At 37.8% G+C, this 17,243-nt stretch overlaps 1 protein-coding gene across 2 annotated transcripts in view; it reads left to right on the top strand.

The window, feature by feature from the left end:
* DMC1 (DNA meiotic recombinase 1) overlaps window positions 1-17,243 on the top strand; it is a 56,788-nt gene that overhangs the window by 22,683 nt on the left and 16,862 nt on the right. The window contains exons 7-12 of one of the 2 annotated variants that reach the window (XM_049884436.1): window positions 3,184-3,225; window positions 4,360-4,432; window positions 12,821-12,912; window positions 13,310-13,383; window positions 13,516-13,630; window positions 14,186-14,246. In XM_049884436.1, the coding sequence (XP_049740393.1) occupies window positions 3,184-3,225; window positions 4,360-4,432; window positions 12,821-12,912; window positions 13,310-13,383; window positions 13,516-13,630; window positions 14,186-14,246 (457 nt within the window). The remainder of the gene's footprint in view (window positions 1-3,183; window positions 3,226-4,359; window positions 4,433-12,820; window positions 12,913-13,309; window positions 13,384-13,515; window positions 13,631-14,185; window positions 14,247-17,243) is intronic. The other variant, XM_049884437.1, reaches the window with a different exon arrangement.

The following is a 17,243-nucleotide window of genomic DNA, read 5'->3' as shown; positions in this document are numbered from 1 at the left end:
TCCCATCGTGACTAATTCCAGAACAGTTTCATCACCCCAAAAAGGAATCACATACATGTTAGTAGTCACCCCGTTTCCTCCTCTCATCACCCCAAAAAGGAATCACATACATGTTAGTAGTCACCCCGTTTCCTCCTCTCGCTCCCCAGTGCTAGACAACCATTAATCTATTTTCTGTTTCTAAAGATCTGCCTCTTCTGGAAATTTCATATACACAGAATCATACAAAATGTGGTCTTTTGTGACTGTCTTCTTTCACTTAGCATAACATTTTCAAGATTCATCATGTTGTAGCATATGGTATAATACATATTTAAAGTCTAAAGTTAAACCCCCTCTTAAACCCCCTCTTAAATAGTGTAAAGGATTTGGAACGCTGTCCTCCAGATTTACATGGTATTGTCCAATATTTTGTTGTTGTTGTTAGTTGCCGTCAAGTCAATTCCGACTTATGGTTATCCCATGTGTGCAGAGCAGAACTGCCCCATGGGGTTTTCAAGGCTGTGACCTTTCAGAAGCAGATCATCAGGCCTGTCTTCCAAGGTGCTTCTGGTGGATTCAAACCACCAACTTTCGGCTACTAGTTGAAGACTTAACCGTTTGTGCCACTCAGGGACTCCTTGTCCAATATTTTAGTTCTTCCTTTTTCTTTAAGGAAAAAAAAAAAGATACCCATTTTTGTTATGGAGAATTTCCAATGTACAGAAAAATAGAAATCATAGTATAATGAACCCCTGAGTACTCCATGACCCAGACCCAACAATCATCAATTCATAGTCAATGTTGACCAATTAACATCCATTTCATCCCTTCCACATTATTGTGAATCCAATCCCAGACATTACTTCATCGATAAACATTTGGTATGTATCTCAAAAATATACAGCTCTTTTTAAAAACGTAACCTCAATACAGCATACCCACTGCTGTCAAGTCAATTCTGACTCATAACGAATCTATAGAGTAGAATTGCCCCATAAGGTTTCCATGGCTGTAATTCTTCATGGAAGCAGACTGCCACATTTTTTTCCTGCAGAGAAGCTGGTAGGTTCGAACTACCGACCTTTTAGTTAACACCCAAGTGCTTTAACCATTGCACACCAGAGCTCGAATACAACATACCTCAAACAAATGAACAGTTCCTTAATATCTTCCAAATATCAAGTTAGTGCTTAAATTTACAATTGTAAATGTTATTCTTTTTTTAGAGTTTATTTTAGTAAGAAAATTAAGTACATATATTTGCAATTACTTTATATCTTTTAAATAATTTTAATCTATACCTTCCTCCTTCATCTCTCTTTCTTTTTTTTCCTTGCAATTTATCTGTTGAGAAAACTGGATTGTTTGCCCTGTAGTTTCCCACAGTCAGGATTTTTCAGATTACATACCTGTGGTGTCATTTTACATGTTCCTCTGTCCTCATAAAAAAAAATAGTTTCTATAAATTGGTAGTTGGATCTAGAAATCATGATCAGATTTAGGTTTCTCTTTCTTCTTAACCTTACCAATTAAGCATTATTATATATTACCATCATTATTTCTTTACTGGCAATGTTTGTTTGCATCCTGACACATTTTTACCATTTTATTTGCTTACCATGCCTTCTTATACTGCAGTATTATTCTGGGATCATTTGCCTTTAGAAATATTTTTAAAAGTTTCTTAATAGCAAACTCTCTTAGTTTTCACTTACCTGAAGTTGTCTTTATTTCATTCTTGTTCCCGAAAGATAATTTTGCTAGGTAGACAATTCTAGTTAGCTAGATTGGTAGTTATTCTAGATAGCTATTTGTCTCTCAGAGCTGAGAAGGTATTATTCTATTTTGGATATTCATTGTTGCTGTTGAAAGTCTGCTTTCCTTTTAATTGTCATTCCAGTGTAGGTAGCCGGTCCTTTCTCTCTGGCTACTTTATTTTGATCTTGCTGTACTGCACTCTCACTGATGCTATATATCTAAGCATGAATTTCTTTTTTTTTTTTTAATCCTATTTGGAAGATATGATGCTTATTAGACCTATTAAAAAAAAAAAAAACCTCATTGCCGTCCGGTTGATTCTGACTCATAGCGACCCTGTAGGACAGAGCAGTACTGCCCCATAGGGTTTCCAAGGAGCAGCTGGTGGATTCGAACTGCTGACCTTTTGGTTAGCAGCCAGCAGCCGAGCGCTTAGTCACTGTACCATTAGACTTATGGAGCTGTGTTTTTCAGCAGTCTGGAAATTTTACCACCATTGTCTCTTTATGTGTGGCCTCTCCTTCAATTTCTTTATTCTTTCTCCGTGGGTTTCCTGTTAGACCTCTGTTATACCATCTCATTGTAGCTTCAGTATCTTTTAAGTTCTTTTTTATATTTTTCATCTCCTTTACTTTCTGTGCTACATTCTGAGTAATTTCTTCATCTAAATCTTCTAGTTCATTATTTCTCTTTTCAGCTGTGTCTATTTAATTCATCGATTGAGTTTTTTATTTCAATAATTATATTTTTCATTTCTAGGCATTCCATTTGTCATTTTTTCAAGGACTGTTAGTTCACTCCTAATTAAACTGTATAATACTTTTATTTAAAAAATCATTTTTAGGATTTTATCCAATTTTTTTCATCAATTCACACATAATTATGTTACTGCATCAGACAACCCCAGTATTTGCAGTCCTTGGGAAATACATCTGGTTTTCGATATTTCTGTTGACCCTCAGTGTTAGTGAATTATCTTCTCATATATTTATTGATTTTTCTACTTTATTGCTTAATTTTAACATGTGGGAGTTCAATGGGCCTAAACTGGTGAGTGAGGAAGTTTTCTTGCAGAGAGAATTTGCTTCTGCTGCTAACCATCTAAGATTACTTTAGCTTCCCCTTGAAGATCTCAGCTTAGTAGGGGAGCCTGGGACTCTCCTTCCTAGGGTGATGTCTTAAACTCTATATGACTATTCCTAAGGAAAACTTAAACTAATTTTTATCCAAAGGACAGGTCTATGAAAAAATACCTTAAATTTATTTTTTACTGCTGGTATTCATACATATGGAATCCATTTTTGACACAAGACGTACCTTATAAGTGAGATTTGACAGTTTGAAAAGAAAACCAGTGATATTCTAAGGCCATATTTTATTTTTATAAAAATATCTAAAAAGCAGCTATGCATGCTTTCTTATTATTTTCTCTATATTTCACAGAATTTCGTACTGGAAAAACCCAGCTCTCTCATACTCTCTGTGGTAAGGATACGTAACAACCATAATAATAATTGCAATAGCAATAATCATAGCTGTCACTTACCATACATCTGCTGTGTGCCTGGTACTTCATATAATCTCATGTGATCTGAACAAACTTGCAAGGAAACTGAAGTTCAGAGAGGTTAAGTAAACTGTCCATAGTTATACAGATAGCTACCAGAGCAGTTCTTTGAATGTGTAATATCAGAGGTGATGTTGTGTATGCTAGACTATGAACTCCTGAGTGGAAGTATGGAGGAGGTATATGGGTATTTGTGTGTATTCGAGGGGAGAAGGATCGATTGTCTCCATTTTTCCCATTTCTTCTTTTCTATATCCTTTTTACAAGAATGCCACAAAATCTGTTGAGGACTAGAATTCTTTACTTTCCATGGATTAGGATTGGCTCTAAGAACAACTTAAAAACAAATTTTTCTAAATCAAATAAACAATAATATCTCATTTTTCACTACTTTGCATGTTTTGACCCAAGTAGAAGGCGTGTGGCAAAGTGGTTAAGAAGGGGATTCTGGAATCAAAGTGCCTGGTTCCGGTCATGGCTTTGCCATGAACAGCTGTGTGACCTTGGACAAGTTGCTTCACCGCTTTAATTTTTCCCATCAGAAAAATAGGATTAGTAATAATGCCAAACCTTAGAGTTCTTTTGAAAAGTAAATGAAATAATGCATGTACCTGATACAGAGTAACTCCCTTGTAAAGTCAATGCATTTTTAAATTTAACATACATCGAAAAAAAAAAAAGGTTACTTAAATGACTTGTATAGCATAAATTCTATTTATGATTATTTCTTATAGGCAGAAAGTTAGTACTATTTAAATTATACTTCCATTCTTTGGGAGAACTAACTTTCATGACTATCTCTCATTGTGAGAGATATTGAAATCCTTTGTTGAGTTACTCCTATGCTGGCAGAATACTTACAACTTCACCACTGAAATTCACCACTGGTAATATGAAAATATAGCATGCTGTTTAGAATCTAAGGTATCATGATTCTTTGCTAAATTTTCTAAAGAGTAGCAACTGCATAAATTCCATGTTAATTTATATATTCATTTATACGAAGTTTATTCACTCCTATTAATATTAATTAATTTTTAATTGCTCCCTAGTGACAGCTCAACTTCCAGGAGCAGGTGGCTACCAAGGAGGAAAGATTATCTTCATTGATACAGAAAATACTTTGTAACCTTTTTATTTAAACAAGCTGCTAGTCCAGTAGTGATAATAGTAATGTTACTACAGAGGAGAGTTTGTTTGAAATATATCATTCTAGTAACCTTCCCATAAACCAACAATAACGAGGAAAGACAGGAAAATAATCACTGGTCAAGTTCTTGACTCTTTATTTAATAATGTTTCACTTTTCCAAATGGGTTTGGTATAAAACTGACAAAAGGAATACATGAGATTAAATTATATCTTATTCATTTTTTTAATAGACCTTATATTTTAGAGAAAGGATCCCTGGTGGCACAACAGTTAAGCACTCAGCCATTAACCAAAAGGTTGGAGATTTGAACCCACCCAGTGGCTCCATGGGAGAAAGACCTGGCACTCTGTTCCTGTAAAGATTACAGCCTAAAAAATCCTACGAGACAGTTCACTTTGTCACACGGGGTCATTATGAGTCAAAAATCGACTCCAAGGGACTCAACAGCAACATACTTTAGAGCAGTTTTAGATTTACAGAAAATTTATGCAGAGAGTTCCCATATACTCCTTCCCACTACACATTGTTTCTCCTAACATCTTGCTTCCTTGTGGGACATTTGTTGTAACTGATGAACCAATGTTGATATATTATTATTCACTAAGGTCCTTAGTTCATATTAGGGTTCCTTCTTGGTGTTGTACAGTCCTATGGGTTTTGACAAATACATAATGTCATGTGTCCACTTTTATAGTATCATGCAGAATAGTTTCACTCCCCTAAAAATGCCGTGTGCCCTACCTATTCATCCCTTACCACTCCCTCTGAACCCCTGACAACCACTGATCCTTTTACCGTCTCTATAGTTTTGCCTTTTCCAGAATGTCAGATAGTTGGATTCATATAGTACGTGATTTCTTGAGACTGGCTTCTTTCACTTAGCAATATACATTTAAAGTTTCTCTATATTTTATCTTCAGTCCTCTTATTTCTTCAAAGATTTTGCTTAATAGTTAGAAGATTTTTTTCCTTACTCAAATTCACGGCCCCACATGAAGGGGAAGGCATGAAGCAAAGACCAAAAGCACAGAAGAGAAATGGGTAGAACCTGTTTGGATAGCAGAATTGCAGTGTAAGTGAGGTATAAGGTCTTCCTAGAATGCAAGGCTGGTAAGGTGATTTGGGTCTTAGACATGAAGGGCTTTGAGACCAGATGGTGGGTGCAAATTGAATACTTTTGTAATATTCTAGACAAGTAGTGAGAACCTAATCTAGGTTGGAAGCAGTAGGAATAAAAAGAAAAGGACAAGCAATATTAGGAAGGAAAAGTGAGAGGACTTGATGATTGTATTTGGTAGACAAAGAAGAGTTGTGAGAAACCCCGCTCAGATTTTTTGTCTAGATAGACACTGGAAAAATAGTGATGCTAATGACAGAATTAGGAAGTTCATATTTCAGAGAAAAATTGATGTTTCATTCTAATGTGTTGAATTTGAGGTACAGGAGAGACCCAGATGGCAGTTGGAAATGTCAGAAAGAGTAGGCCCATAGGAATGGATGAAATAGCCAGGGAGGAAGAGAGCTTACCAAAAAGAAGGGAGGGGAACGGAGAACATAACTTTGGGGTATGCCCACAGAGGCAGAAAAAATAGGAGGACATCAGGTTGTAGAAGACAAGCAAAGGGAAAATTTCAAGAAGAGAAGAGTGGTCAGAAATAGAGATGTTGAAGGTTTGAAGGTACAGACTGAGAAACATCACTGAAGTTGGAAATTAAAAGTTCAGAGAGAGTGAGATCATAGAAGCTTGTTACACACAAGCATTAAGGAAGTCAGGCACTGTGTAGCTGACCAATGAACAGAATAGTAGTTTCAGGAGATATCAGGTTCGGAGGAAAGGGAAGACCATTGACAACCTTATCTCTCCAATCACATTATCCACTATTACCACTATTAGAGGCAATGAGGTCAGTCTGTTCTAATCAGTTATCATTGCCTCTGAACAATGCTTTGTTATAAAATTTGAGAACAGCAGTTATTATTTAGATTATAAAGATTCTTATCTTCTTTGTTCACTGGTTTCTTGCACTCCGAATCTTCTTTCCTGTGCTTTTGTTTTGCTGGAGTACCTATTCAAGTAATTCTTTCAGAAAAGCACTCCAGGTGGTAAATTTTGAGCCCTGGCATGTCAGAAAATATCTTTATTCTCTCATTCTGGAATGCTAAATTGGCCAGTTATAGAGAAATTTGCATGGTATTTCTATCCTATTGGGTCATTGCTCCCTCTACCCCCACCTTATTTAAAAAAACCACAAAAATCGTACAAATCCTTTAAGACTCTCAGTTCAAGGCCTGCCTTTTTAAATCTTTCCTGATTACCTAAATTAGAAAGGCTTATCTTCCCCAATTTTCTCTTATAGAATTTACTATCTAAAATACTCGTGTGAAAGAAAAACAACAGAGCACAGCTCACAGAAGACTTTGGAAATCCTGGGCATGGGAAGGCTCTGAGGAACATTCTAACTTGGGGCAGGAAGGTGGAATGTTATACAGGCCTTTAGCAAGAGGGGCTCAGCTGGGATTCTGCTGGTTTTCGAAATAGTTGGTCTATGGTTCTCGGAAGAGGGAGGAATTATTCTTGCAGATTAACAGCATTTTGGATTTTATCAAGAAGGACAGAGAGCAACAGTTAGGGGCTAAGTCAAACGCAGGAGGCAATGGGAAGAACTGCTGTAGGGGCAAGGATATTGGAGGGCCGCATGGAACATTCTCATTCCTTCAGGGTCTCACGCTTAAACTGCTGTCTCTTGATAGTTTTCTGTTTGTATGTTTATATTTTGTCTCCTTAGTAAAAGGAGCCCTGGTGGCACAGTGGTTAAGCACTTGCCTGCTAACTGAAAAGTTGTGGGCCGAACCTACTACCGCTCTGCGGGGGAAAGATGTGGCAGTCTTGCAGTTCTACTCTGTCCTATAGGGTGGTTGTGAGTCAGAATTGACTCAAGGTCAATGGTTTGGTTTTAGGGCATGGATTGTCTTATGATTCCTTATATGCTCCACGATGCCTTGTGGTGGTAATTGTTTAATATGGTAATTAATTAATATGGTAATTGGCTAATAAATATTTGTACATTGACTTGAACTCCCCTTCAGTTTAAGCCTAACTTATATACCCCCTAGTAACGTAATATCCACACTTTGTGGAAACCAATGTGGTAGGAAAGGTATTTATTGCCTCTTCTTCTGCTTGTTCACTGAAGACATCTACTGGGTATGCTAAGTAGCAATAGAAGATTTTAGTGTCTATCGCTGAAGCTCTGAAGACAAGCAAAGCCACGCCCTAAGAAGATCATAGTAGTGCGTTAGGCTATAGATGATTGGGAAATCCTAAAAACAATTCAATTCAACATTTATTGAACTAGTTGAAAGTATCACTAATAAGATTATAAATGGTCTTTGCTTTACAGTTACTTACAGTATGTTGTTGTTGTTAGGTACCATCGAGTCAGTTCCAACTCATAGCAACCCTATGTACAACAGAAAGAAACACTGCCCAGTCCTGCACCATCCTCACAATCACTGCCATGCTTAAACCCATTGTTGTAGCCCCTGTGTCAGTCCATCTCATTGAGGCTCTTCCTCTCCTTCGCTGACCCTCTACTTTACCAAGAATGATGTCCTTCTCCAGGGACTGATTCCCTCCTGATAACATGTGCAAAGAGTGTAAGATGTAGTCTCGCCATCCTTGCTTCTAAAGAGCATTCTGGTTGTACTTCCTTCAAGACAGTTTGGTTTGTTCTTTTGGCAGTCCATGGTATATTCAATATTCTTCTCCAGCACCACTATTCAAAGGTGTCAGTTCTTCTTCCGTCTTCCTTATTCATTGTCCAGCTTTCACATGCATATGAAGCAGTTGAAACCACCATGGCTTGGGTCAGAAATGCCTTAGACTTCAAGGTGACATCTTTGCTTTTCAACACTTTAAAGAAGTCTTTTGTAGCAGATTTTCCCAATGCAACGGGTCTTTTGATTTCTTGGCTGCTGCTCCCATGGCTGTTGATTGTGGATCCAAGTAAAATGAAATCCTTGACAACTTCAGTCTTTGTTTATGATGATGTTGCTTACTGGTCCAGCTGTGAGGAATTTTTTTTTTAATTGTACTTTAGATGAAGGTTTACAGAACAAACTAGGTTCTCATCAGTTAGTACACACATTGTTGTGTGGCATTGGTTAACAACCCCACAACATGCCAACACTCTCCCTTCTCAACCGTGGGTTCCCTAGTACCAGTTTTCCTGTTCACTCCTGCCCTCCAGCCCTTGCCTCAGGGCTGGTGCACCCTTTAGTCTTGTTTTGTTCCATGGGCCTGTTCAATCTTTGGCTGAAGGGTGAACCTCAGGAGTGGCCTCATTACTGAGCTGAAAGGGTGTCCGGGGGCCATACTCTCAGGGTTTCTCTAGTCTGTCAGGCCAGCAAGTCTGGTCTTTCTTTTTAAGTTAGAATTTTGCTCCACATTTTTCTCCATCTCTGTCCGGGACCCTCTATTGTGATCCCTGTCAGAGCAGTCAGTGGTAGTAGCCAGGTACCATCTCATTGTACTGGACTCAGTCTGGTGGAGGCCACTGGAGATGTGGTCCATTTGTCCTTTGGACTGATCTTTCCCTTGTATCTTTAGTTTTCATTCTTCCTTGCTCCAGAAGGGGTGAGACCAGTGAAGTATCCTAGATGGCTGCTCACAGGCTTTTAAGGCCCCAGACGCTACTTACCAAAGTAGAATGTAGAACATATTCTTCATAAACTATGTTATGCCAATTGAGATAGATATTCCCTGAGATCATGATTCCCACAGCCCTCAGCCCAGCAATTTGGTCCCTCAGGGAGTTTGGATGTGTCTATAGAGCTAGCATGACCTTGCCTTGTACAGGTTGTGCTGGCTTCCCCAGTATTGTATACTGTCTTACCCTTCACCAAAGTTAGCTGTGAGGATTTTTGTTTTCTTTGTATTGAGATGTAATCCATATTGAAGGCTGCGGTCTTTGATCTTCATGAGTAAGTGCTTCAAGTCCTCTTCACTTGCAGCAAGCAAGGTTGTGTCATCAGCATAATAAAGGTTGTTAATGTATCTTCCTCCAATTTAGATGTCCTGTTCTTCATAGAGCTCAGCTTCTCATATTATTTGCTCAGCATACGGATTGAATAGGTATGGTGAAAGCATACAACCCTGACGCACACCTTTCCTGACTTTAAATCACAAAGTATCCCCTTGTTCTGTTCAAACAACTGCCTCTTGATCTATGTAAAGATTCCTTATGAGCACAATTAAGTGTTGTGGAATTCCCATTCTTTACAACGTTATCCATAATTTGTTATGATCCACACAGTCGAATGCCTTTGCATAGTCAATAAAACACAGGTAAACATCTTTCTGATATTCTCTGCTTTCAGCCAGGATCCATCTGACAGCAATGATATCCCTTGTTCTGTGTCCTCTTCTGAATCCAACTTCAATTTCTGGCAGTTCCCTGTCGATATACTGCTGCAGCTGCTTCAGCAGAATTTTACTTGGGTGTGATATTAATGATACTCTTCAATAATTTCTACATTCAGTTGGATTATCTTTCTTGGGGATAGGTATAAACATGGATCTCTTCCAGTTGGTTGGCCAGGTAGCTATCTTCCAGATTTCTTGACTTAGAAGAGTGAGCACTTCCAGCACTGCATCTGTTTGCCAAAACATCTCAGTTGGTATTCCTTCAATTCTTGGAGCCTTGTTTTTCGCCAATGCCTTCAGTGAAGCTTGGACTTCTTCCTTCAGTACTACTGCTTCCTGATCGTATGCTACCGCCTGAAATGGTTGAACATCGACCAGTTCTTTTTGGTGTAGTGACTCTGTGTATTCCTTTCACCTTTTCTTGATGCTTTCTGTGTCATTCAATATTTTTCCTGTAGAATTCTTCAGTATTGCAACTTTAGCCTTGAAATTTTTCTTCAGTTCTTTCAGCGTGAGAGATGCCGAGCCTGTTCTTCCCTTTTGGCTTTCTATCTCCAGGTCTTTGCACATTTCATTATAGTACTTCGCTTGGTCTTCTTGAGCTGCCCTTTGAAATCTTCCGTTCAGTTCTTTTACTTCATTATTATTTTCCTTTTGCTATAGCTAGTCAACGTTCAAGAGCAATTTTCAGAGTCTCTTCTGACATCCGTTTTGGTCTTTTCTTTCTTTCCTGTCTTTTTAATGACCTCTTCCTTTCTTCATGTATGATGTCCTTGATGTCATCCCACCATTCGTCTGGTCTTCAGTCATTACTGTTCAACACGTCAAATCTATTCTTGAGATGGCCTTTAAATTTAGGTGGGATATAATCAAGGTCGTACTTTGGCTGTCGTGGACTTGTTCTAATTTTCTTCAGTTTCACCTTGAACTTGTATATGAGCAAATGATGGTCTCTTCTGTTCGGCCCCTGGTCTTGTTCTGACTGATGATATTGAGCTTTTCCATCATCTCTTTCCACAGAGGAAGTTGATTTGATTCCTGTGCATTCCATCTGGTGAGGTCCACATGTACAGTCACCATTTATGTTGTTGAAAAAAGATATTTCCAAAGAATAAGTCATTGGTCTTGCAGAATTGTATCATGCGATCTCCAGCATTGTTTCTATTACCAAGGCCATATTTTCCAACTACCATTCCTTCTTCTTTGTTTCCAGCTTTCGCATTCCAATCACCAGTAATTATCAATGCATCCTGATTGCATGTTTGATCCATTTCAGATTGCAGAAGTTGGTAAAAATGGTGTTTGTCTTTGAAATGCAGAGTAACATTCAAGTTTCTTCATCTTCGGCCTTAGTGGTTGGTGCACAAATTTGAATAATAGTCATATTAACTGGTCGTCCTTGTAGGTGTATGGATATTATCCTATCATTGACAGTGCTGTACTTCAGGATAAATCTTGAAATTTTTTTTTTTTTATGATGAATGCAAAGCCATTCCTCAAGTTGTCGTTCCCGGCATAGTAGGCCATATGATTGTCTGATTCAGAATGGCCAATACCAGTCCATTTCAGCTCACTAATGCCTAGAATATCCATGTTTATGCATTCCATTTCATTTTTGATGATTTCCAGTTTCCCTAGATTCATACTTCATACATTCCACATTCCGATTATTAATGGATATTTGCAGCTGTTCCTTCTCATTTTGACCAGTGTTATATAAATAGTGTAAACAAAGTGAAATGATACCACAGACATGTATTTTATTTTTTACCTCATTTTACTTCAAATGATTCTGTAGACATATTATTGAGATCACCAAAGACCTAAAGAAAAATGTTTATTAGTCCTTCACAAATAGATAAACCAAAAACCAAACCCCTTGCCATCAAAGGTGTAAGTAAGGGTATAAGTAATTATTAGCATAGGTTTAAGTTTAGACAAGTGTAAGTAATTATTAACATCTTCCTGCATACCCTTACAAGTACACTGAATTTGCCTCCCTATGAGTTTACTAGGACCCTTTTGGTGCAGTGGTTAAGCGTTCGGCTGCTCATCAAAAGGTCCATGGTTCAAACCCAGCAGCAGTTCTGAGAGAGAAAGATGAGGCAGTCTGCTTTCATAAAGATTTACAGCCTTGGAAACCCTGTGGAGCAGCTCTACTCTGTCCTATAGAGTCGTATGAGTCAGAATCAACTCGACGGCAATGAGTTCATGACTTTACTAAATTCAGAAAGCTAACTTATCTTCTTTAGAAGAAGGTGAGTTTTAAACCCTAAATAAACCAAAACCCTGGGTTGGTAATTCCCTTCTGGACCCTTGAGGTTACTTTTATGACCCTTTGGTTCCCATAGTCAAGTTTGTAGTTTGTCAGCAGTACAAGGTTAATGGTATATTAACCTATTTTGTATTGAACAGGAGAGAAATATAAAGAGAGTGAATTAATTCACTTTGAAATGACTTGAATTATAATTCAGTGATATTATCTTCCTAGAATAGATCTATCTATGTTTATAGAATTGAGAACAAAAGAGATTCACCAATCTTAAATCTCTGGTTTTTCTCCTATAACTGATTTGCTGCATAATCCTGAGTCATTTGCCTAATCTCTCTTTGTCGGTGTCTCCACTTGTGAAATGTAATATAGGCCGTAAGAACTAGCTTCCAAAGCCGTTGTAAAGATTTGATAATATCATATTTAAATTCACTACCGCTTCATCATTTCTATGACTGTTATTATTACTTAAGGTATTTATAAATTGAGACACTTAGGAAAAATAGAATCTGGTATAGATAGACTTTAAGTGCTTAGTAGAATATGTCATCCAGAATACCTTTGCAGGCACATTGTCTTTCTTCTCATCCTTACTTAAGGTAGTTGTTGTTTTAATGCTTTTTGGAATTGATTTATTGGGTCCTTAATCCTGGTCTGCTCCAGCCGCCCAGATCGCCTTCGGGACATTGCCGATCGCTTCAACGTAGACCACGATGCTGTACTGGACAATGTACTTTATGCACGCGCATATACTAGTAAGAGCCCCATGCAGTTGGATGCTTGGGTTCTTTTCAGGTTGGCAGCACTGATTTACTATTTGAGTGACAGAACATTTTGGCACTGTTCTATTCTCCTTTTATTTCACTTTTCTCCAAATTAATTTAGTCAGTCCCCAAATTTTATCATCTGGTAAGTCCTTAGGTATTAAAATGCCCTCAAATTACTTCTTGGTCTTTGTCTTTTGGTTAATGTGCATTGGGCATGTATGCTAAGGCAGAATATGAAATCATATCTAATGAAGTCATAAATCATCAAGAAAATCCTTCAAGGATCAGAGTTTCAGAGATTTTGCCTGGCCCCCTAGGACATGAATGATCTTAGTCTTCTGCTTCTTCTGGCTGTTTAACGTCATCTCACTGCATTTCTCACCAGGCGAACATCAGATGGAGCTACTTGATTACGTAGCAGCAAAATTCCATGAGGAAGCAGGCATCTTCAAACTACTGGTACAAGCTTTGAAATCTTGCTCTCTCACAAAGCTGTGCAGCATATCCTTCTTCTCCCATTGATTCCTCTTCAAATTAACTTCTTCCTTCCATTTCCAAATGCATGTTTATTTTGACGTGAACCCTGTGCAGATCATTGATTCAATAATGGCACTTTTCCGAGTGGATTTCAGTGGTCGTGGGGAGTTGGCTGAACGGCAGCAAAAACTGGCCCAGATGTTGTCACGACTCCAAAAAATCTCAGAAGGTAGATCGTTTAAATAAAGTGGTGCTACCAGAATTGCATCCATGACTATGGTTGCCAAGTAGGCTTTGCAGAGAAGCCGGGAATATGACGGGAGGTAATACATTTGTAAAAAATAGTTACATTACCTTCATGGTAATGCAAGGCTTTTTATTGACCAAAAATATTGGTACTAATATTATAAGGTATCTAAATAAACATAACTATAAATAAATAGAAGAGCCTTGGCAGCGCAGTGGTTAAAGCAATTGACTGCTAACTGAAAGGTAGGCAGTTTGAACCCACCAGCCACTCCTTGGAAGAAAGATGTGGCAGTCTGCTTCTGTAAAGATTATGGCCTTGGACACCCTCTGGGGTCGCAATGAGTCAGAATTGACTCGACGGCAGTGGGTTTGATTTTGAATTTTAAATAAATAATTTCTGTTATCCATGAAAAAACAGTATTATGATTCTGTTTAGGAAATAAAATCATGGGGCAATATCCCAAAACTCTGAAGTTTAACCAGTGAACTTTAATTTATATTGTCCTCCTCTTCTTAATTGTATTTCTTGATACAGAATATAATGTAGCTGTGTTTGTGACCAATCAAATGACTGCAGATCCAGGAGCAACTATGACGTGAGTCCCAACATTCTGCTTCCGTACTTCATGGAGGTTAATGTCAAAAGGACTAGAGGGCAGAACAGAAAATAATTTCAAAAGAATCACTCTTGATGTGGCACACAAGTCATGTTATTACACAGTGCATATTACTTCATAATTGCAAATATCACTTATTTCTTGTCTAGAATCTATTTTTCTTGACTTCTTTATAGAATAAAGCAATAATTTAACCATCTTCAGAGATACTTTGAGCACCTCTTTGGTCTAGGACTAAAGGAGCAGTGGAGGACAATAAGAAAAATATCCTCGGGAAATAAAAAACTATCTTCCAGATAAATTAATGGCTTCCATTACACTGATAAGCTGTTAACCTACAAATACAAATGCAGGCTTCTCTACATGATATATGTGAGATATGTTTGTAAGAGGCTGTACGAGAGAAGCCTCCTTCCCGTTTGAAGAAAACAGATCATTTCAGTCCACACGCGGCATGTTCAGAACCTGTCGATGTATTTGTGCACGTAACATAACTATTGATGGCTCTCCCTGAGAGGTATCTGGCAGTGTATAGAGAGGCAGGGAGGACTAAAGCAGGATGGTAAGAACAGAAAATTCAAAGAAAGGTTCATTGCCATTTTAAAAAATTTGAGCATTATGTATCTGAATAAGCAATCAAAATAGCCCCCCATTCATGATATTACTTCTTTTGAAATTTTTTCAACAACTTATTATTTAGAAAAATTTTTAGCCAGAGGAAAGATTCAATGTAGGACAATGAATACACATTACCGTTCACTTGGGTTCATCAATGAAAAGATCTCACAACGTTCTCTCTACACACACACAGACGTACTCACATGTAGACATGACGTCTGCAGATCATGTGTATCTATATATAGTGGGAAGGGCGTCGTGTTTGGTAAAGTAGAGGGTCAGCAAAAAAGAGGAAGACCATCAAAGAGATGGACTGACACAGTGGCTGCAACGATGGGCTCAAACACAGCCACGATTATGAGGATGGCGCGGGACCAGGCCGCATTTCATTCTGTTGTACGTAGTGTTGCCATGAGTCAGAGCCAGCTCCATGGCACTTAACAACCACGCATTTGAATGTATCATAGACACATATACACATATATATAGTGTGTGTGTGTGTGTGTATGAACCAGTTGAGGGCTGTCCTTTTTGTTTCTAGAACTATTTGCAGACGTCATGACACTTCACCTCTTAATACGTCCGTGTATCTCTTCTAAGAACGTTCTCTACAAAGCCATAATACGGTTCTCACATTCAGAAAATTTAACACTGACATAATATTGTTATCTAATATAGTCATATTCAAGTGTCGTCAGGGGCCCCAATAATGTCCTTTATCATTGCTGAGGTTTTTTTTTTTTTATTTGTTTTAGAGTCCAGATCGATGGAGGATCACACATTGCATCTAGTTGTCATATCTCTATAGTCCCCTTTAATCAGAATAACTCCCCAGCCTTTGCTAAATTTTTATGACACGGACATTTTTGAAGGGCACAGGTCAAATTTTTGCAGAATGTCACTCAATTTGGAGCCATCTGTTTTTTTTTTCTCATTATTTAAAATGGTAAACATTTTTGGCAGAAACACTCCATAAACAGTAGTCTGGCCTCCTCAGTGTACCATATGAGGCCCACGATGGGACTTTGTTCCATTATCAGGGATGTTAAAATTGACCATATTATTAAGATGGTGTTCACAAGATTCCTCCATTGTAAAAGACCTTTTTGCCTTTGTAATTAATAAGTAATGTGTGGGGTGATACTTTGAGACTGTATAAATATCTTGTTCCCCAATAAGCTTTCACCTATTGGTTTTAACACCCATTAAAGACTCTTGCCTAAATCAATTATTACTCTGATGGTAACAATACAGAGTGGTGTAGTACTTTGATACCAAAGTAATACACCATATAGTAGCATATGAGATGAGTCACTGACATATATATTAGAAGATATTTGATATGATAGTATAAATTCTATGAATTGTTCGGAAGTGAATGTATCTCTATAGGCATTTTCTAAATGAACCCTAATAGTATTGCTACATCTTCTGCAGTTTCATAAATCTCTCACTTTTCGATACCTTTTTATGAGTATTTTCTGTTTAACTGTAGGACATTCCAATGTGAAAAATATTAACTTCACCAATGGTATTGAGCAAGTTAAAAAGATTGGAGAGGAAGGAATCAATCATTTATTCAATCAACAAATATTTATTAAAAAATCTACTATGTATCTAGGTTCTGGGAGTTCACTAGTGAATGAAAGAGACAAAAATCCTTGTCTCCATAAAAAGAGAAATAAGTGATGTCCATTCACTTCAAAATTTTGAAGACTTGGTAGGTCACGCATTATGTGTAGTGTCTGAGTGGTTAAGGCAATCTTCTCTCTTCTATGGGGTGTCTTTCAGACACAGGACATGAAGTACTTTACACAGAGAATAATTTTAAATTAAACTAAAGAGAAACGGAAGATTTTTAAGGCTCTCTTTAAAAAGAGAAAATGACTCATTGGCTCAGAGGGAGGAAGTGGGTTGCATTCAAATAAAGCAGTACAAGTTAAAGAGCAATTTTCTTTCTTCAGGTGTGGGGAGGGAACGCTGAAGAGGCTACAACTGTCGATCTAGAATTAAAGGGCGAAGGAAATGGGTAGAAATTAGGTCAGGTGGGGTTCTTTTTCTTATATTTGTACAAAGTTTCAAAAAAAGTAAAACAATTTTGAATTGCCGCCGATAAGAAAATGAAAGGAGAAATTGAGTGGTGGCAGAAAGGCAATGATTGCAGTTGGAGAGGGGAGGAGATTTGTAATGGCGTGAGCTCAGCAGAGAGCCGGAGAAGGCAGCAAAGGCTAGTCTTTTCACTGGGTAAATCTGCTTTGAAACATCATGTCCTCCATGTAGCAGAGTTGTAAGGGAACAAGGTTCACTATAATTAGTATATTCCAAAATATATTAAATTATAACAAGACAAATTAATAC

This window comes from Elephas maximus, chromosome 4 (assembly GCF_024166365.1).
Source record: "Elephas maximus indicus isolate mEleMax1 chromosome 4, mEleMax1 primary haplotype, whole genome shotgun sequence".
NCBI lineage: Eukaryota > Metazoa > Chordata > Mammalia > Proboscidea > Elephantidae > Elephas > Elephas maximus.
Note: the sequence above shows the minus strand (reverse complement) of the source record. Positions and strands in the feature narration are given on the sequence as shown.